This window comes from Pholis gunnellus (assembly GCF_910591455.1).
Source record: "Pholis gunnellus genome assembly, chromosome: 6".
In the NCBI taxonomy this organism is placed as follows: Eukaryota; Metazoa; Chordata; class Actinopteri; order Perciformes; family Pholidae; genus Pholis; species Pholis gunnellus.
The window spans coordinates 21,088,264-21,110,890 of record NC_136532.1 but is presented as its reverse complement, the minus strand read 5'-3'; the positions used below and the strand labels follow the sequence as shown (position 1 = coordinate 21,110,890).

At 39.8% G+C, this 22,627-nt stretch overlaps 3 protein-coding genes across 3 annotated transcripts; all 3 read left to right on the top strand.

Moving 5' to 3' along the window:
- Positions 1–625: 625 nt before the first annotated feature.
- LOC306697742 (vesicle-associated membrane protein 8-like) lies at positions 626–7,991 on the top strand. Its single transcript, XM_079161773.1, has 3 exons — positions 626–793; positions 3,885–4,052; positions 5,902–7,991. Exons 1-3 carry the CDS (start codon positions 779–781, stop codon positions 6,085–6,087), a joined length of 369 nt encoding a protein of 122 aa, XP_079017899.1. The 5' UTR covers positions 626–778; the 3' UTR covers positions 6,088–7,991.
- A 1,024-nt stretch (positions 7,992–9,015) lies between these two features.
- On the top strand, positions 9,016–12,291 carry LOC306697381 (uncharacterized protein; the record flags this gene model as incomplete). The annotated part of the gene is made up of 3 exons (XM_079161244.1): positions 9,016–9,282; positions 9,833–9,997; positions 10,830–12,291. The coding sequence occupies 3 exons, from the start codon at positions 9,016–9,018 to the stop codon at positions 11,013–11,015; spliced, it is 618 nt and encodes a 205-aa protein (XP_079017370.1). The 3' UTR covers positions 11,016–12,291.
- A 4,195-nt stretch (positions 12,292–16,486) lies between these two features.
- On the top strand, positions 16,487–22,076 carry vamp5 (vesicle-associated membrane protein 5). Its single transcript, XM_079161851.1, has 3 exons — positions 16,487–16,739; positions 19,387–19,530; positions 21,274–22,076. Exons 1-3 carry the CDS (start codon positions 16,737–16,739, stop codon positions 21,427–21,429), a joined length of 303 nt encoding a protein of 100 aa, XP_079017977.1. The 5' UTR covers positions 16,487–16,736; the 3' UTR covers positions 21,430–22,076.
- Positions 22,077–22,627: the final 551 nt, after the last annotated feature.

Below are 22,627 nucleotides of genomic sequence, written 5' to 3'. Positions count from 1 at the left end.
TTAGGAGGAATTTAATCAAGGTTTTTTAACAATGACGATTCATAACTATTGACATCGATGATGATATAATTGGTCCCTAATGATTCAGTAATCAGGCGTGCAGCCAACACACGATCACCTTGAATGAATACCTTGACGCCTGATCATGAAGTCACATGGGTTGCACAACAACAGGGCCTTCAAAATAAAAGTAAACTGTTGCCATCGTGCAACTTGTTTGCAACGTGGACGGTAACAAAATGCATAAGGTTAACAAATATAGGCCTACTATAAACAACAATAATAATGAAACCAATGTATTATAAAATAACACGTTTTCATGATAAATCAACGGCACTATTGAGAGCTTTCATTCTGTGGACTTCATACAAATTTCAAGCAAATATGTGTTGCTGTTTTCAGTATATTTTTATACCACAGTTAAATATGGTTCAACAACTTACAAATATGGTCCTTAAAAATATTCACTTTTGACTTTTTACCTCAAGCTTTTTCACGACCACTGTCTTCACACTGCAAAGTTACGACACGTGCTTTATTTTGAGAAGCACTGTCGGGAAAATACTGGTTGTAATTTGAGCCACTTGACACTCGAAGCGAAGGAATTCAGTTTGAACAACAACCAGGAAGTTAAACAGAGGAGGAAACGTACTCGATGTGTTGGAGCATCTAACTCTCAAATCTACTAAAAGCTTTTAAGGTTTTTTTTAAATAACAGCGTCAACTGAAGGAGAGTTGATCCATCGGGTTGTGATCAAAGGGCTTTGTTTCCAACAAGATGGAGTTTGATCCGGTAAGAGATGATGGTCAAAGCTTGTGTTTTATTGTTTAGAAAGCCTCGTCGTCACCATGTTTATCGTCAGACACGATGTGCAACAGGTGTATATCCGGATAAAACAAAGTAGCTTTGTTGCATCGAGTCTTAACGTAACTGACATGAATTCACTTTATGTTGTTGAGAAAGAAAGTCCCGGAGTGAGCTAACAAAATGGCCTAATTACACTCCGAGCAGAAACCAAACGGTCACAGGTGGGATTAGTGCTTTTTCAAACTAAAGTCAGATACTTCACATTAAACTTTCATCCGCTGTTAAATATCGTCAGGTATTTATGTCAGTCGATACATTTCACAACTCTGCTTCATTTGTTGTCGCTTGAGTCTGCCGCCTGTAGCCAAACTACATTTAACAATGTGTCGCTTTAATGTTACTTTACCAGCTGATGAAGGTAAAACTCAGGCACAGCAGCGCTCGTGACGTTTCTTAACTGCCCAATTAGTCTCAAGAAGTCAACACTTTGTGTTTCATTTAATCTCGAGCTCACTGCCTGCTAACTTAGATTAGCTACTTAGACACTCATGTATAGCTAGTAGCGTTACATTGGGCTAATATTTAGTGTTAACTAAACATTAAGGTAGTTGTAAAAGTTGTCATGTGATTGAGTGAAGTTTTGCATCACTGTTATTATTTTTTAAATGAATTCAAACATTCTCTGTACTTAATATTACACCTTAAACTACATGTCAAGGTAGATTACAATGTCTAACTTAGTTTAAGTTGGCTGAACATGTTTTAATTAGCTTCACCTGTGAGGGACTCCCAGGATCTTCAAGTAGCACATTTAAGGTTACTTGAGTGTTATTACTATTTATTTTATTCATGATGACTTGCGTCACTGTTCCTTCCGTGTTGTGTCCCCGCTTTGCTAATAACAGCTATGTGATGAGTATTTATCACATAGACAGTCATCAGTAACAAAGGCTCGTCCAGTGAGGGCTCATGAGGATCTGTTGGAGACCATTAACATTACATTACATTATTCATTTAGCAGACGCTTTTATCCAAAGCGACTTACAATAAGTGTATTCAACATCGGTATTCAAGAGAACTACTAATCACCAGAAGTCATAAGTGCATCTCTTTTGTTAAACAAGTATCTAAGAGCATAGACCAGAGCAAACGTACAGTGCAGAAAACAAACAAATACAATAAGTGCAACGAACTAATACGAATACAATAAGTGCTAAGTGGAAGGCTCAGGGTAGTACTTAACATGAAGGGGCTGCTTTCTCTGCTAAACAGTTAGAAACAGTGGCTTCTGAGGGGTTTGAAACATTGCGTTCCCTCTTTGAAGGCCAAAAACATTTGGATTTAAGCTGCCGGTATGCTGACTCATCTGTGCCGAGGGATAGAGCTACACCAGCAGTGTTGTCCTGTAGCCTGCAGCATTTATTAGTGTCGTTTTTTACCTCGGCATTTGTTTGGGTGCTTTGATAAAAGGAAAACCTCACTGCCCCTCTAGTGCCTGCCATACAGATTACAGTTGTTCCACATTTGACTAGATTAGGAAGTGAGCAGTGAGGATTTAATGTGGCCTACCGAGACAAATGAAATCCATCCTTTTGTATTTACATCTCCAGACAAACGTTTGATTTATTCCATTCTTGTGTATCATTCTTATTCCTTGTGCGTCAGGTAAGTATTTATTACAAGGTGCCTTATCGTCAGGCTTCTGTTTGAGTTGTCAAGTTTTATTGGAAGACTGGGGGCACTTTCTGTGCTCAACAGAGGAACTCATTTGTGTTTTCCTCGACGAGGTTTATAACAGTTCAAATATTTGAATAGGACACTTAATGCAGCCGTTAGTGCTTGAACGTCTTGTTCAGGGCACGTTGCTGTCTTCCTCTTTCTGTAAATGTTGATACTTGATACCCGGCAGCCATTCAGTGGGCTTCACTGAACTACTAGCACAGAGAAAAGAAAAGGAGAGAGAGAGAGGTCTGTGACGGATACATGTAAAAATAAAAAAACAGGACGCACAACAGGGCATCTAAAGAGAATGCTAAACTATATGATAAGATGGGGACGTAAGGAAACTGAAAAAACATCTTAAATAAAACAAAAAATCAACAACATAAAGTGTGCACGATCAAAACTGTTGTTTTGAGGTGAATTGGATGAAAATAGTTGAGGAAAGAAAGAGGGAAGGTGAACAGAATAAAGAAGAGAACAATGAAAGAGATAATGAACCAAAAGACAAATGGGCGGACAAGAATGGAGAGAGAGAGAGAGAGAGAGAGAGAGAGAGAAGGTAGGCAACAGATGATGCAGCAAAACCTGCTCCGTTTCCTAGAGACAGCTTTGTTTACTGTCTGATGCTGGCTCATGGGAGTCACTGTGCATAACACACACACACACCACACTGCATTTAACAGTTCTGCTTTGAAATCACACGTATCTTCCTGGTGAGTGCAGACGCGCTGCAGGCAGGCGTTCCCAGAAATGAACCATTGTTTGACTGCCAGCACCCCGAGGGACGGCGAGGACTCCCAGAGCCACCACCAGCTGTCGTCATGCACATTGTTGTCTGAGAATACAAGACTGATAGAGAATCGTTTCATTCCTTTTAAAGTCTCACGCTTTATTGCCCTGCGCTGGTGTAAGACAGATGAACCCAGTCACTAGGAGGTGAGAGGAAATAACTCATAGAATCTTAAAGGCCTTCGGGTGCAAAATGTGTCCAGGGAACAGATTTAAACAGCCAGCCTCTTTGATTTCACTTTTTTGATACATGTTATGATTGTGTGACCTAGAGGCAGTCATTACAAAGTCAATTGATCCAATGACTGACCCTTGAGTAACTCCACATGATGTCAAGGAGCAGACAAACTAATCCAAAGATGTTAGACACATGGACTAAGTGGACGTAGTCGTGACGTCCTTGATCCTGGCCAAGTTTTAGCGTCTTAAGTTCCTTAAAACAAACGGCTAAAAACACTGATAAAAGCTACAGGATAAAGTTTGGACATGGGTCGCAGCTCCCACGTGTTGTGCTTTTGTTCCTCAACCACTTTTCTTAAATGTCCTGTTTCTGTCCGGATCCCAGGAGCGGGGAGGAGAAAAGGAAGAGGAAGAGCCGAAGGACAAGGTGCAGACCTTGAAGGATCAGGTGGATGGAGTGAAAGACATCATGACGCAGAACGTGGACCGGATCCTGGCCCGAGGGGAGAGGCTGGATGACCTAATGGGCAAGTCGGAGGACCTGCAAGCAGGGGTGAGTCTTGCCACATGTTTATCCTTTCACCTTTGGTCTGTGTAGAAGCGGGTCGACATGTGGACTACATGCGCACCGCTGCATCTTTGGTGTGCTGTGAATTTGAAAAACAAAAAGGTTGTTATGCAATGACTTCAGTGATAGTGATCAGGCCAACCACAACAAGTCACATAGTCAGATTCAAGACGTTACAGAACACCAATGAATCTGACTAAGTGTGGCCTTTTTCTTTCTCTAACCTGAACTTTGAATTGAGCACTTTTTTAGCAAGCTGCACCTCGTTGGGTCATTAAGTTCATTAACTCAACCACCTTTTTGTTTGAGGTTCAAATTCCTCCCTGCACAGGCTGTATAGACCTTCTTCATGGTAAACATTTAGATTTGGTCATAGCGCTAAAAGCACAGGTGGAGCTGATAACATTATCAAAGGCTCAGTTCCATTAATGTGTCCCAGGAAGCCATGCTAATCAGCCATCATCCAGATTATACAGACTGATTCAAAAATCCTCTGCCTTAAAACTACACAACCCGTAATTCATGTTTCACACAGAATTATCACAGAAACTGTCTGAGGCACTGGTAAAAAACAAACCTCGTCCTGCTGTCTCCCACTACTCAACCTTCCTCTCAGCAGTCATTTTGACGTAAAAGCACAGCTGCATCTAATAACATTAATAATGGCTCTGTGCCAGAAAGGCATGTAAGTGAACCAGCATGCACAATACCGGGAATGACCATTATCAATGGCACATGATTGAGGTACAGTATGTCCGATATAAAGGAGAGTCTGTAGCAGAGACCAAGCCTCTTCAGCCACGCAAAGAGTAGCTGATGTTAGGTTGTGTGTGTGTGTGTGTGTGTGTGTGTGTGTTAGTGATAACTTACTATATACTCTGATGGCATTTTTATCTGTAGACAAATGCATACATTTCAATGAGAATTGGTGCCGTTTAAGACTGGATCTGTAAACCGAACATCGGTATCGACCAAGATCCCAGACCGGACTTCTCCTCCGATTGTCGGGAGGGGTGAACCAGGGTCAAAGTGGCCCTAAACTCCTGTAGTCTGAGCCCGGCTTAAGTGTTAGCTTGGTTCTGGATCTCTTAATCACTTCCCACAGTTCAGATTCTTTCAGCACTTCAAAGTGTTGTGCTCATTCACGCCTGTTTCCAACAGTAGTAGGTTACGTCACCTTCCAACATATTTAGGGTGCAACACACCTGGTTCATTGCCAGCCAGGGACCGTCAGTCAATGTTACCCCTCTTCCTCTCCGCAGTTCCTATCTTTTCCCCTCTCTATTATCAAAATAATTAAAAAAGCTAATCTTCCTACATAGCTAACTAACTACCTGTCCATCTGGGAAAAAAATCAGCAAAAATGGTGATAAGCAAACAGCCGGTCTTGCTCTGTCCAAAGGCAACAATATCTGTTTACCTCCCATAACGCAGTAAACGCTCACTAATTAGTAAATTATATCTTTCTTTTTTTTTTTTAAATCTGTGCAATCATAAAAATGTTGATTTGCTGTGCTGGGAGGCAGATTTTGTTACCGTTGGACAGAGCCAAGCTAAATAAACGTTGTTTATACTCCCGCTTGGCGCCGTAGAGCGAGCCTCCGTAGACAAACAAAATGAACTGTGAAGAACCAAAAAGACAATTAGTGTAGCTCATAGATGTGCCCGTAGACTGTAGGTGTAACTGGCAAGAGCCACAAACTAACCCCCACAGTGCCGAGGAGGGAGTGTAATTATGTCTAAATGAATGTCTCATATTCATGGGCTACTTTATTCCCTTTGCACAAGGCCTGTAAAGAAAGAAGTTGATTGTCTGGTCTCCCTCCCTGCTCAGGCTCAGCACTTCAAGCAGACGTCTCAGAAAGTGGCTCGCGTCTACTGGTGGAAGAACGTGAAGCTGATCGTGGTCATCGTGGTGGTCGTCCTCATCGTCATCCTCATCATCGTCCTGCTGGCCACCGGAGTCATCCCCATCGGTGGCCCTGTGACTCCTATAGTCAATCCCACCACCAAGCCATAAACACACACACATAATGTACATACAATCATAAACAAACACATTGTTATTGCACAGTATGCAAAGTAATATATAGACTCAAGCAAATAACTGCTGTCTGGTGAAATCTTTTTTACTTCTGAGTTAGTTTCTACTGGTAACTTTCATGCTTGTATTGGAATTCAAGGACGAAGGAACTTTAATGGCTCGTGGTTTTTTTGAAACCCTTTAAAAACACAATTCCAGCGTAGACATTTATGAATTTGTGGGAGATCAAACAAGGGTGTCTGATAGGTCTGAGGTTTTTCACCTGACAGCAGCAAAACAAACAGTCCCTGTTCTCAAAGGACGCTACATACCCGCCCCTCTTTGTTTAACTGAACACTTATTTCAGTTGTCAAAGAGAAAGTCACTTTAATGTGTGTGGAAGGAAATGATGAATGTGGATTACTCAAGTCTCTTACTAGACATTATTTTGGTCTTTGTAACATTTAAAAGATGAAAAAAATGCAGTTTTTAAAGGAAATCGGGCAACGTGTTGTTTCTGCTGATGAATTTGAAACAATTTTAGGTCACACTATATTTGATAAAATGCTGGATTGTGTGTTGGATATGTATGTTACCATTTGTGGGCTTAACTCCTTTCAAAGTGCTTCCAATTTCTTTGTAGTCAGACAATCTAGAAAAAGTAATTATCCATAGAAATTCTTTTAAAAGTTTATTGAATGTAGCGCTACTTTAGTTCTTTTGGAAATATTGTAATTGGCTCCTTATTTGTGTGGAGTGCTCATGTTTGAAGGGGTGTGTGTAATAGTCCACAGTCCAAGTTTATAAAGCAATACTGTGTTGAGTTTGAAAACGGTGAGCTGGGTAACCGCTGGCTACAACACCGAGTCCAGGGGTTTGGTTTGGGCTATAAAACGTAACCGATGACGGGATCTGAAGTTTGAAAACGACACAGCATTTGCAGTTCTGCGTTTTTCTACTCAACAGAAATGAGGGGTCCTTTTTTAGAAGGGAAGAAAACACACAACTGTAGATTTGTACTCTGCAGTATCATCTGTCTTCTTAACAGATCACGTTTCCTAACTGCGCTTTAACTCTAGAACTGTTGCAGTTTAAGTGCATGACTTTTTGTACTTTGATAAAGTTCTGTTCCCACACTTCTAGTTTTTGGAGGATCAGGCTCCTCCAGCCAACCAGCTGAGAGAGAGAGAGAGATCATTTACAGCCCCTCCATGGCGCCCCCTGCTGGGTCCATGTCAGCCAACACACCCCCACAGTCACAGCTTCCCACTAGGAAAACAGTCCGGAGCAAAGACTCCGTGTGTCTCACCTGCTTTTACAGAACCAGTTTAGCTTCAAAGAGGTCAAAATGATGCCCACTATGAAGTGTAAATAGTCAAGATAGTCTCACCGTTATGTATATTTGCGTCAGCCTTTGACTAATGTGTTAACTGTTCTTTTAGAGGCTATTTATTTAATGCTTTATGTTCTATTTTTTTAATCAAAAATGAACCGATGAAGGCTTTATGTGATTTCTATACAAACTTGAAAAACATAAAATGGTTATTTAATTACTCTGCTGTTAATCATTTTCTAGGAGTAGGTATAAAAATGAGGCTCTCCGTTGTGTTTTTAACGAGGCTCTGGGGTGCAGTAGCCCTGATAATCTCTTTGCCTGTCCGTACTCTCATTCTAAACTAGTTAATGCTGCGAGTGTTCGTACAGGCTCCAGCTGCAGACGGTCTTCAATTCTGTCATTTTGAAATCAACACATTCCCAAAAACAGATGAAATACCAGCATCCTGCTCAGCCGAGCACGTGAATGTTTTGATTAACAGGATTATTGTTGGCCACCTTCTGATGTTTTGTGGCATTTAATGGTTTTAATGGTCTGATATGAAATAAATAGTATTTTCCCTCTACTCTGTTGTCTTCTCCTTTGCTGTTTGTTGAAGTGCCACAAGGTGGAGATAGAGGAAATACCTTGGTTATATGTTTGTTTTTTAAACCAAAAATCGGGAATCTTGTTGTCTGAATCAAAGAAATTAATAACAAGAAAACCAAATTCCCCCCCCCCAAAAAATGTGTTCCTGTTGGGACAGGTTCAGGGAGGAGTCCATCCTAAGTGTAAACCAATGGGCTGTCAGCTTTGGAGAGAAAGTTTGATTTGACAGGACAGGCGGATAGATAGGACCGTTAAATAAATTATAATGATTTTAATACTGCACTATGTTAGCATCTGGCTCAGTGTTGTGTGTTCACTGACAGTAATGTATTGAAGCCAGAAGACCGAGCTATCTTTACCTGCCCTCAAAACGTGGATTTGCTCCGTTTTTGTTTGACTGCATTTCATGAGTAACAGCTAGCGATACGTTCAGGCTTGTCAAGCCCTTCGTCTAGAGGAGACTTCAGGCTTTCTAACGATGTATTGCATGTGCACATTGAGCTTTCCTGGGGGTGTAAACAGTCTCGCGTAACGGAGCTACCCGCATACTCGGCCGTGCGCTCGGTCATGGCTATTACGCACAGCAAGTCTGCTACTTACATACCACGTCTTCGACCATATATATACTTAGTTTTTGCAATTTGCAATGGCTAAAAATAAAAGGGAAATAATATAATAGCAAAATGTAAAGGAAAAAACACCTTTAGTATGTCAGAATATCATTTGGTTATCATGTGTCCATTTGCGTCTCCAAATATCCTGTAGAGCTCCGCCTGGATCGCTTCATGGAAAGGAACACTGTAGAATGGTCATACTTTGTCCAATCTTCTTCAAATGTGAGGCAGGTGTTTACTGATAGTGTAGTTACAGCCCTATACTGTCCTTTACCGGAACAGATACAGCCAAAGGCAGTTATCTATACTGAAGGATACTTTTTTATTTTAGGCGGACAAAAATCTTCAATTTTTACTGACTTCAAAGGCCCACTGCTCTGTTTCTGTATGACCTACAGGTCTACAGACACTTTCACACGGAACTTTAGGGGGTTTTCTTTCTGGCAAGACCTCATTTATGCATATAGTAAGAGTGGTTCGGATGTTACAGACATTTTAATTTGGGTATGTCATTTTAGGCGTTGTTGCTCCAATAGGAGGGGAGTGGAAGAGGTTAAGATGACATCACCAGTGAACCTGTTTTTTCGGGAAGCTCAAGCAACCATGACATGTGAGAGTCTTAGCACAAACGCAGCAAGAGACAAGACAGACATGGTAAGTGAATAATCACCTCATTTTTAAAGGCAACAGAGAAAAGTTTGTTTTGGCAGACCCTTCTTAATCTGTGGGCAAAGTACCACGTGGTAGTAGTGTGTGTATATATATATATATATATATATATATATATATATATATATATATATATATATATATATATATATGTGTATATATATGTGTATATATATGTGATTCAGCTGACTACAATTTAAAATGCTAGCACTTCAACTATCTGTCACTTCAGTGCTTAACCGTCAACTGAAATTTAAACTACTCTGTTTTTACTCCTCAACGGTTGCTACTACTCTCACGTTTTAAACTCAAATTTAACAAAAATTATTTTAAAAGGTCATGTTTTTTTACATACAGTATTTCTCCCTGAAATGTAATGGATTAAAAGTACAAAGTAATGTAAATATTTTAGTAAAGTAGGAATATCTTAAAATTTTACTTTATTACAGTATTACAAAAAGTTAAAATATTGTTAAATTCTTGCATGTAATACCAGTAACTAACTGACCAGGTAACTTCTCTCATACCCCATCAGGAGCAGGGAGGAGATGCAGAAGCAGCACCACAGGATAAGATGCAGGCCTTGAGGGACCAGGTAGACGAAGTCAAAGAGGAGATGAAGAAAAACGTGGAGCGAATCGTAGAACGGGGAGAAAAGGGGCTCGACCTTCTCGATACGGCACAGGAAATGGAAAATGGGGTCAGTCTTATCCTTTTATTATGATTTGTGTAAAATGGGGTTGGGAGGTTAAACAAACAGGTTGTTAAGCTGTGACCTCAGTGTTCATTAGGTAAACCAGGTCAACAAGTCGGTAGAGGCCATCCCATTTTCAAACCATTACAGTACAGAACCAGTGGCCTTTTTAGGCACCTTTTAGCAAGGCATTGTTCCAGCTGCACGTTAGGTGACGGAATTCGTTAACCCAACAATCTTTATGTCTGAGGTCCGAAAGCCTCACTGCACAGATTGTAGAGCTCATCATAGGTGATGAAGTTACTGCTTTCTGTAAAATGCACAACCTGTTGTTCTAGTTTTCTCATTCCAGGAAATGTGTCAGTAAAGGCTTGTCATTACAGTAACTGCTCCCTAACTGAGCACCTGTTGGAAACTTACAACCTCCAGCTGTCTCAGGCACACATTTAGTTTAGTCATAGCAGGAAAAGCACAGTTGTATTTGACAACGTTAATAATGGCTTTGACCACTTTGCTTTGTAGGTAAGTCAGTCGAAGTACAAATGGTATTACGAGACAGAATGGGCCGGGGCTCGCTGGTTAGCGTGCTCTGTTCAGTAGATATCTCTGCAACACAATACAAAGTCATGACATCAGCACTGTAACCTCTTCACATTCTGATGATAATGTTAGGTTAATGTTAAAATTCTGCTCAGGTCTTACACATTGCAACTTTAACATATGCCTGTGGTTCTGATGTTACACACTGATGAGTTCGGGGTCTGTTTTCTTTGAGGGAATCAGTGTGTCAGAAATACACAACGTGTTACTTCAATGTCTCGTCTGCCTCCCTGCTCAGGCTAAGCACTTTACAAAAACATCCCAGAAAGTTGCTCGCGCCTACTGGTGGAAGAACGCGAAGCTGGTCGTGTTCATCGTGGTGGTCGTCCTCATCATCGTCGTCATCATCATCCTGCTGGCCACCGGAGTCATCCCCGTCAGTGCCTCTGGGCCTCCTGCAGGCACTCCCACCATCAAGCCATAAACACACATAATGTACATACAGACAGAATTAAATCATAAACAAAGTTTCCTTTTGCAAAGTATGCAAAGTATTACTCAAACATCTCAGTGGCCCTAAAACATTTGTACATACAAAAAAGACAGCAACTGTTGCGTAGGCTTTTGCACAGTTAACCATTGTGCCTCACTTTAAGTTGCTCTAATGTCCTCAAAGGACAAACATGTCCACATGAAAAGAAAACTGCCATAAAAATGTTACATGTCAATATTTTCCTCCTAACTAAGTTAAATCGTTTAACCAATATCTCCATAAATAATAAATATTCATTTTCACAGTTTTAATTCTTTAAATGCCAGTTTGTTTAAATAATATCACTGTTGTTTTTTATTAAAAAAAGGCTATCGTGTTTTTATTTACCTTTTAAGTGTATGAATGGCAGAGAGATGAGAGAGTGAAGTATGAAACATAGTTTCCCTTACAGGCAATAAATGTAAGATTCTGCAGCGTTTAAGAAAGTCTGTAATCTAGACATGACTTGAGTGTGAGAAGAGGCAAATACACACAGAACTCTGTCATCTGCAAAAATCGGCTGCAATACTGTGTTGGAGTAATGTTTTAAGTAGATTAGAAATATTAAAAACCAAGCGCGGGACCATGTGTTATAAAAATATACAATAATCCAATAATCCCCAAAACATCCGGCAATCTAGAAAAAGTTCATCAGCAGCAATCCATTTAAGTTTCTACTTGTGAAATAGTTCGGGCAGAGGATTTTGTAACACCTCTGTGTCCAGTATGCCTTTAGCAGAGATACTGCAGATATTGTTTTTGACTCGGCTCATAGTGTTCCTGCTGCTGAGAAGCTGCTGTGAGGCAGCAGAGGGCAGCGAAGAGTAGATTGAGGGCAGTGAGAGAAAAACAAGCACCAGATAGCAATACTTTGACTCAATAAACACCAGGGTCAGATGTTTAAGGCTCATGCCTGTTTGCACACGTCTAGTGATGGAGGATAATCTCTGTTATGAAGTGCAAATAGTCAACATTCTCACTTCTATGTATATTTGCAACATCATTTCACCAATGTTAATGAGTATGTTCACTGAGAGGCTATTTATTGAATGCTTTATTTGTGTAGTTTCTTTTTTTTAATAAAAAATAGACCCATGAGCGCTGTATGTTCTGTATAAACAGATAACGATTTCTTTCCATGGTCCTGGGGGCCCTGTAGTCCTTATCGAATTTGTTTTTCACACCCTCATACTGAGCTGATCCATGCTGTGTGAGGCCAAGATCATGTTCCGGCTCTCTAGCTGCAGCAGGTCTCCCACTATGTTCAAGATTTATTTATTATGATTTTGTTTGAAGAGCAGAATTCACAAGGCTTTTTTTTCCTGATAACTTGTGTTATTTAATGGTTTCAATGCTCTGATATGTAATAAATAGTACAGTGTTTACTTTTACACCTTTGCTGTATGGAGACTTGAGGAAGTAGATGTGTGGGAAATACTCGCAGCCTCTCTGCCGATTCAGAGCAGCCTTTGCTGAAACCATAAGGGCACACTTTTGGTTTCTCTTCAGTGTATTCACAGGCTTTAGTAATACAAATACAACAGAGCAATAGCAAAAAAACCCCGAAATGTTGAAATACTGTAATCATCTGACTGAAAAGGACATTTTTTCAACTTGCAAACATTAGAACAGAATTGGGTCATATTATGAGTTCTGTGAGGAATGCAATAAAAAAAAAGAAAAGAAAAGGGTGGTATTCTCCAAACCAGGCCCAGCTGGTGAGGCTTCTGGCCTGAATGTGCACACATCTGTTTTCAAATAAGGATCGATTACATCTTAATGTCAATTAACTGACAAGTCTGTTGTTTATTTTTTATTTTAAACACATTTTAAAAACATGAAATATGCCCACTAAACATATAATAAATCCCCAAAATGCATTCAAACTAATCAACCTGTAGAAAGACAACTAAGTAAGGTAAAACTAAGATCCAGATAGAGTAGAACATGACGTAACAGGCCCCACCTCTCCTGTTGACTCAACAACACAAAACCTCTGTGTCCCATCAGAATGAATGTGCTTTGAATGTGGGTTTTATCCCCATGACAGTAGGCCTGACAAGGTTATCTAACAACAGCCTCATAGATAAACACGAACAGCAGTTCCACTGAAAGTCCATTCACTACTGATGGGAAATCAGCCTGGACTCAGACTGTTGTAGTCATGGGGATGTGAGTGTGTCATCCATTGATGAGTTCTAGACAATGATATGAAGGGAGGGTGATCAGCATGCTGAATATGGCCTTTGTATTTATGCAGCTTTTCCCTGAAGAAGTCTTTTGTTGGCCGGGTCTCTGACCCCACAAGCTCTGACCCGACTAAGTCTCTCACGCTGCCTCAGTCAGAAAAATGGTAAAAAAGTACATCTCAGATGTATTATGGTGATTATATGGTGATGAAGAGTTAAGTAGTAAAAATGAGTCTGAGGTTAATTAGAGGCTGATGCAGGTTAACTGAGACAATACTCTCAGGTTTGGGTTGAAATTCCTGATTAACATATCACCTTAATATGCTATGCTATGCTATGCTATGCTATGCTATGCTATGCTATGCTATGCTGTGCTATGCTATGCTATGCTATGCTATGCTATGTTATGCTATGCTATGCTATAAATTACACATAAATTACATACATACATACACTATACTATTGTATGGTGCATTATATAATATAGTAGAGTATAGTACTAAACTACTCTCCGCTATTATACTATACTATACTTAAAATACTGTACAATTATGTATAGAATTATATAATAAAGTATAGTAGATATCTGCACTATATGACATAACCCTACAGTACTATACTATATTATACTATGGTACTACTAGACTACACTAGATTATACTATATGAAACTAAACTATACTATACTCTACAAACTATACTATACTACTGCAGACTATATTTTCATATATGTATGTGACGATAAAAGTAAAGTTTGATGTTTTCACGATACTTTACTATACTACCATATTGTTACGGTATACTATTATACCTACTATAGTAAGTATATACAAGACGATAATACAATACTGTATAACACTACACTATTATTCTATAGTATACTATAAGAAACTATAGGCCAACTCTGACATTATATAACATATCCGATTACTAAATGCTGTACTTAACTATTAAACTATACAAATATTACTGCAGTAGTAGTATTACTACTACTCATATTGGTGGTAGAAGTAGTTAGAGTACCATACATGATGATAGTGTTGCTTTATCTGATGACACAACACAGAAAACGAGTCCACTGATTTTGATACTGTTTGTGTAATCACAGCTTCAGTTTGGTTTAGGTGAAAACATGTGTTGCGGTAAATAGAGACTGATTCAGGACCAGCTGTTTCCTGCTTCACCTCTCGAAACAGCATATTATCAGTAATGTTAGATGTCTTTTTAGATTAGTTGTATTTATTCATGGTTCCTTAGGTCTGTGTTGACAAACGGTGATGCTCTGAGTGCTTTATTCACACGGACCACCTCCTTTCTGTCTAGTGTTTAGTATTAAAGAGGCTTATACCATCACCCATAATAAAAACAACCTAATGTCATAACGGAGATGACTGATCACTGCAAACTCTTCGGTGAGGATATATAGCCGTAAAATCGTACTGATTATCAGTAATACAAATCTTTCAGATATATATATTTTCTAGGTGTTTGTCTTAATTTAAATAGAAACAAACAATTACAACCAAATATCTTAATGGAAAATCTATTACACATTATGATGACATACTTGTATATATACTCATGTAACAAAATGATCTGTAAAATAGTGTGTAGGAACAAAGGTTTAAGTAAAATAGAAAATATTTCTGGGTGAGCTTTCATTTAGTTTATGGACATATGTTCAGGCTTTTTAGAGTTTAACATTATTACAGTCAATTATTCATCTTCATGGGCTTCAGCAAACCAATGTTTTCATTCAGCCACCTAAATGAAGCTTAGATCTTTGTGCAAATTACCCAACTTCCTGTTTATGATATCTCTTCACTTTCAAACCTCTGTGAAAATTTCCGCTTTAGATCCTCTATTCCTTTACATCCTCTTTTTGCATCCTTTGAAGCAAGATACAATAAATGTAGCACAGCAGTGTGCCAACTGGTGTCATGAATCAATGACACTGTAACTTCTTATGATCTAAGTATGTCTTGATCTCTGGATTATGTCTGGACCTCTTGCATAATCAGAGGCGTAATGGGATCTGCCTTATGGTGGTTTGTTTTGCATATAACTGTCACTGAATGAATCGAAGCCTGTTGGAGAGAATTTCAATTGCACATGTGAGTGACGCTGTTAAACTACAAAGGAGTTGTGTTGTCTGTCTGTCAGCTCCTTGTCATAAATGTAGCACACTCACACACACACACACACACAGTAATTAAGACCCTGGTAAGTCTTCAGTGCCGTGCAGTTTCACTGATGACCAACCGTCCTGCTTCAGGAAATCAACAAAGAAGCTTGAGTCTTGATGTGACCCAACACGTCGACTGTACCATGTTTTCAGCCACAAAGGAATCTGTTGCACCATGGTTTTGTTTTCGATGCAGAAAGAACTCCAGATTAGGGATACCATACAGATATTAAAACTACAGGTCAAAAAGTAAGCAAATGGTGAATACAAATGTACTTTTTGGTGCCTCTGACATACTCTAAGTCCCTGTGGGGATATTATATGAGCATTACACATATTTCTCACAAGGGTGGACCAGCAGCCACCTTCTTAAAATCATGCACAGCCCATAAGAGGGCAACACCCTTCAGTGACCAAACAGCACATAATGTGCTGCAGTAAGTCTGCAGGCCTGCTAGAAATGGACCAGCCTAATGTTCATGACATGACAAAGATGTAAAGAGAGGACGAGTCGGACGCTGCCAGACTGTCACTGAAGAGACAACGACCAGGGGGAAGGCACAGCAGAATGTTTATGATGGATCTGCTGTGCAGTTAGTTTTTCCTGCTGGATGAAGGAGATAAGGGAATGCCTCTAAAGAGTCTAAGTGCTGCTGCGTTCAGGCGCCCCTGGGGATGTCAAGAGCAACTCAGTACAAAAGCATTAGCAGCAATATACGTATCTATATAGCAAGTAGTTTTTATAAACTAAAACCGTAATCCAAAAAGTAACTAGCTGTCAAATAAATGTTATGGAGGAAAAAAGTACAATATTTCCCCTGAAATGTAATGGAGTAAAAGTATAAAGTAGTTTTTGACCGTTATGCAAATAATCCTTTGTGGACCATGGTAAAGCGAACTGACTGAAAGCAATCCATCGCATAGCCTCCTGTTTGGAGACACTTCCCCAAAAAAGTCCGGACTTTACCGAGTCGGCATGACGGTCACGTGACCACCTGTTGCAATTGTACACTTTCCGGGAAACGCCGTGGACGCATCACGATCAGACCGACTACGCGAAGCACGAAGTCGAGCAGGCAGAAGTGAAAGTAACGAGAGGAGAGGTGACGCTGAATGAAAGAGTGCAAAGACAAAAGAAAACACGTAAGACGTTGCACTTGTTTCAGCACAGAAGTTGGGACGTCCTGACAGGTTTGAAACCACGGCGCTGGTATGCTGTGTTTCCTGTTTCTAAAGTTAACTTGAGTGCATTGGATCCGGTGACAGCCTCGACACACAAACAGCAAGAGACGCGACAGCAATGGTAAGTCCATACAGAGAGGGCTGCGGGTTAACCAGCGTTGTTTAATGGATAACAGCTTCGATAACAGCACAGGGAGAAGACAGGGAGCTTTGTTTAGGAAAAATGCCTTATAAACTAAATGTATACTATGACCTTGTATAAACGGTAACTTAGCTGCGCTCAGCTGTAATGTCTATATTTACAATATCATAATAGAAGATAAATGCTTGTTTTATTTGGTTGAAAATACGTGAGTTCGGTGTCGGGTCGACATACATTGAGGTGAATCTTAACTAAATGAATACACATAAATAAATGCAAAAAAATAAAAACATGTGCATTCATAAAGCACGTATAAAAGCATGCTGATTGTCTTAACAGTGTTTTGATGGAGTGAGTTAATTTAATGAAGTCAGGTTGATATTTGAATTATGTTTTTTTTTTTCTCTGATGGGTATTTTTGATGCTTATATTTTTGTTATTTATATTTATTGTATTATGTTTTACATATCCTTTTATATTTACTAGTAATTTTATTTATTTCATGGAGCCCCCCCAGCGAAAGCATTTCCCAAATTGGAGTGACAATTAGGTCCTTGAATCTATTGAATTGAAGTGGTAAAGTGAGGTGAAAGATATAGAATTACTTAAATAAAACAAATGTAAATATAAAAGAGTATCTCTTCTCTGGCCTCCCTTACATTTCACGTCTAGTCAGGATCAGAAGCCAGTTCATTAAGTCATGGGTTGAGAATTCATTGGGTTACATCCCAATAACCTTCATACATGCCCTCATTAAATATGAAGTCAACACAAGATTAATATTATGAGCTCACAAGGAAGCAATTGTTCTCACTGTTCAAATAGGATGGCGGACTACACTATCATGAACATGCTGTAACCTGATGTGGGTGTGGTTTCCCAGAGATTATGCCAGGTACATAAATGCAGTTAGGAGGGAGTGAGGGAAGGAAGGAAGCAAGGAGGGGAACTGCAGTGGGCAGCAGTTCCTGTGTTAATACGTTGACGGCTGATTTTTAAACGCAGACTATTGTTCAGCTGCTATTTGGTGGGCCTGAGGTGAGATAACTGGGCTTTGAGGGCGCCCATTAATCAGTTTCCATCAGTCACTGATATGAAGTTTGCTATTCTTAGCCAACAGTGAATTTGTATGTGTACAGTAAGCTTCAACAGGAAATGATTTTGAACCAAATCAAGATGCACAGAGTGTACATGTTTTGTTCTATCTGTTGGTTTCCTGTTTCTGTCAACTTCTGAGATGCTGGCTTCCTCTCAAGGCTGAGGGGGCAGAGGTGAAGGAGAAACCTGTCAGGATACAAACTGCTTTGAGGTCAAACTACTCTCTAAATATCCTGCCACAGGGTTCTTATCAGTGTGTCGTTACCCTGTTGTTGCTGTTTGGCCCTCGGGTGCTGCTGCTTTTCCCCCTCCGAGCAGACATAGAGGAGGATAGTGTTACACAGCTGCTGCAGTAATGTGTTTTTCATGATCTGGGGAAGCCTGCCATACTTCATTTTTTTAGTTTCATATCTCATAATATGCTCCTGTTTTTCACTTTTAGCGTCAAGTATCATAGCTGGGGAAAGTTGCTTTTAAATATGATTATGTTCCATTTTATACTTTAACAATACTTATCTCCGTTATAGATTAATGTAGTCTTGCTTGCTTCAATCTACTTGAAAAAGCATGTCACAGCAGGATGTGTTGTTCTGCTCAAATTCACTGTGTGACTGTGTTTATAAAACAGCACGCCAGTCCGATACATCAGGTTCAGTTTGCAGCCGGTCTGGACAACATGCTGGATTTGACTTTGACTTTTTCATTTGACTTTTTTTGAAAATTGTGCTTAACAAGAAACATGAGCTAATTACTGATTTAATATCCTTATTTTGAAAGGAGCTGAAACAAAAATGACAAAACTGATTAGGAAAAAACAAACAATACTTGTACTTTAACCGTCAGCACTGCTATTGACCATTTGGTCGCTGTGAAAACGAAAACAAAACAGCAGGTATCCTGACTTTTAGTCCCGAATATGTATAAAGCTCTGGATCCTACATTTCCCATAATGCAACCAACAGCATATTTTCATCATACTCACCCTGCAGGCTAAATACCCACGCCTGATGACATCATCAGGGGTTGTTTTCTGGGATTTGACAAAACTCCCTCCAGAGCCACAGAGGACAATAAACACTGGCTGGCTGGCTGAGTGGCTGAGTAGTACTCCCCATTACAAGTAGAATGATCTGTATGCATGACACTGTGGTGGCAAAGTGCAGAAAAACTGTTCTAAAGATCAGGAGGACTAAAATATTGCGGCTACATTAGAGTTAATTGCATTCCTTCCAAATCAAATTACAATGAGGGCATTCAAAGTCAGTAGCAGCAGGTATCCTGACAAGCTATATGTCATCAAATATTACAAGTGCAACCATGAGACTTAAGTAAGGATTATTGCCAAGAAACAAATAGCTGCCACTGGCTACTTACAACCAGATAGTACCCATATCCACCGTTCTTTCACCACAGGAATGTTTAAACGATGCAAGCACATAAATCCCTGCAAAAAAGTCCCAAATGACGGAATGTGCATTATGTCTTCCTCACTCTTTAATCATGTTGTGTGTGTGTGTTGATTGGACAGGAGAATGGGAAGAACCGCCTGCAGCAGGCCCAGGAGGACGTGGAGGAGGTGAAGGGCATCATGCTGGAAAACATGAACAAGGCTGATGAGAGAACTGAGAAAATGGGCGAACTGGAGGAAAGGGCTGAACACCTGCTGTCAAAAGTAAGCATGAGGGGCGGGTTGGGGGGGGGGGGGGGGGGGGGGGGGGGGGGGGTGATCAGAGAAGCTGTCTAAGTGGGGCGAAAAATCACATCACACTATTTTCAATAAGTGTTCTACTAAGTCTGCAGCAAATGGCCCTCAGACTCCGTTTCCACAGGCGTCCAGGGATTTAAAACTAGGAAATGTCATATTGATGTCTATAAATACACCTCAGGTGGAGCTGGAGAGGAAAACAAATGTAGAATTTACATCCTGATTGTGTTTTATGGTGCTATTTTTAGAAAGGCATTTCCTATTGTTTCCTAAGATGAATGAAGCGAGCTGGTCTCCCTGGGTACGACAGAGTGAGTCCAGGACATGCCACGAGGCGCATGTCCGTCCGGGGGTCGACATGCGGGTCACATCGTTCCCACATTGCCCTGTTGGTGTTACAGCAGAGAACTAAAAAAAAACAGCCAGACAACTGAAATTTATGTTCAAGCACCATTTGGATACACTTTGTGATAACATGGTTTCTTAGTTCATAGGGGTCAAACTTAATGCTATTGCAGTCAATATTTTCATTTTAACAATGGATCAAATGACTATGTGTGACGTGAAAGGGGTCACTCACATTGACAGAGCATCATCATCCGCGTTTTAGCGTCTTTCAGATCATCGTTTTGGTGTTACAGCCTGCAACCTGGTTCCCTCTCACTGCTGTGACTCACGCTATTTGACCTGCCCATCATCAAACAACAGACAGACTTCCAATGATCAGGTGGCCAGAAACGTGACTCCACAACACGAATGCTAATGTTGTGTCTTGGGTACATAGTGTCTGTTGTCTTTATACATCCCGTGAGATATTTCTTCACACATAATTGATACGCGACGTTGCTGGCAAAGTTGATACAGTAACGAGTGGGCGTGTATGTATGTGTGCACGTGTGCTCTTCATTGATGGTTATGGTTATAATTCGGTTAACTTTGACAATCAAAACGAATAAGGCTCTACGGCCAATAGTGTTTCTTTTCTATAGCAGTTGCAAGCAACTATCAAATGTGCACGCCAACCCTTTTTGGCAGCAGAAACACCCTCTATAATCACCTTTAAGTTTGTGTGATAATGTTTTTAGTAAGCAGTTGCTTACAGTCTTGTGTGCTGGGCGGGTAGCGTACAATGTGCTTTTAAAAAAACAACAATGCTGAACCAAAAGAGTAAAATGTGGGCCGTCATGCAAAACAATGAGCTCAATGAAGCTAAAACGCTTAGCAGAGTTGAGAGGAACTAAGTCAGTTATGTCTTTACTTTCTTTGCTTTTATCACGGTGCCAAAATTCTGAGGTTTTCAGAGAGCTGTTTTCCTAGTTTGTCTGTTCCTAATCCATGTTATCACAAATTAAGTGTGTATGACTAAAATCTCTGTTTACTCCTTTAGTTCTCTGATGCTCATCAGTGTGATGTAACACTGGCCAACCTGCTTGTTGACCCCGAGACGGATCATAGTAGTCATGTAATCTATTGTTAATACAAACACATTGAATATAACCGCTTTGAGAAAGAGAAAGTAGGGAAACAAGTGAAAATTTACAAAATACGTTTTCTAAATTGGATATGTTTTCTTCGGCTTTGGAAGTTTTATAGAAGTTAGTGTGCCGGCTTTGGGCGAATAAATCCATCCCATCTTGTCATATGTTAAGCAGTTCAGTTACACAACGATGTAATGTAACATTTTTTATTTTGTGTGTGTTTTCTTTCCAGGCTGTAGTTTTTGAGAAGACCTCCGACAAGGTGAAGCAACAGAAAAGATGGGAGAACAAGAAGATGAAAGTGGTGTTTATTGGCATCGGAGTGGGAGTGGGACTCATCATTCTCGCACTTATAATCTTCGCCATTGTTAACAGCACACAATCATAGTAGCTCCTCTGCGGGTGAAAGGTGAAGTGGACAAAAAGAAGAAAAGGAGTGCAAACTGTGGGACTCTAGCATCTCGCCTGAACTGCTCAATCTGTGTTATTTCTGTGTTTTAAGATATTTATGGGAGTATCTGTCCCACTCTTCATTAGTCTTCAGTTGATATGGTACCAATGATTGCTCGGCTGCTTTGCTGCTTTTTAAAATTAACTTTTCAATGGTAATGTCTCTGTAAGGCCCACAATGGGAGACCACACACATCTTAGATCTTAAAATTAGATCTAATTAAGAAGTTCTCCTCCACCCCACGAATTGCTAATATTTTTATCCAAATATTATCAGGCTGCTACTTTTATATTTGTATGTTTGTACACAGCTGTTTCCGTTCAAGAGCACAACTCAGAGGAACAGAAAGCTGCCATCAGTGATCGCTGAACTGAAGACAGAATCCTTTTCACCAACGATTAGAAGTTAGTAGAGTCAACCGTGAGTGCAAGAAGACAGAGGAGGAAACAGAACAGATGTTAAACTTGGTGAATATATGCGGCTTCCGATTGCTTCAAATTGGAAAGAATGAGCTATTGTCACATGAAATTTCATCAGTCAAAATTGAAAGGTTGTCTGTATCATTAAAATGTTTTATTATATTATTTTGCAAAGTTGTTGGATTTGTTGGATACAAAAAAACTTTTTGTAGATTTGTTGAATTCTATTTTGAGGGTCTCTTGTCTTGTTCTATACATCAGTATGACTTGTGTAAGAAAACAGATTGATGACTTGAACACCAGTTTTGTTTTGTTTTTGTCAAATCTAACACCCTGTGCACAAATGTTGGGTCGATACAAACTAATAGCCAAACCACTAACAGAGTTGTTTCATTTAAATCATAATCCATATGGAACCAGTATGTAGAGCCTAAATATTTTAAATGGTCTTATTGATGCAGAAAATGTGAGCCCGGTATTGCCAACACTACATTTGTAGTTATTACAGATAATCTACAGATGTAGTAAAGATCATCAGAATGAACAGTGACCCCTGCTGGCCAATGTTTTTACTTCAGAAAAACTTGCAAAACGGAGGGGAATAGAATTCCACCTTAAAGGAATATTGTGTAATGAGTTTAAACAGTTGACTTGTATGCAGCCATTTAACCAGACAAGACATTTAACAGGTCTAACCAGCAAAATCAAAGAGATAG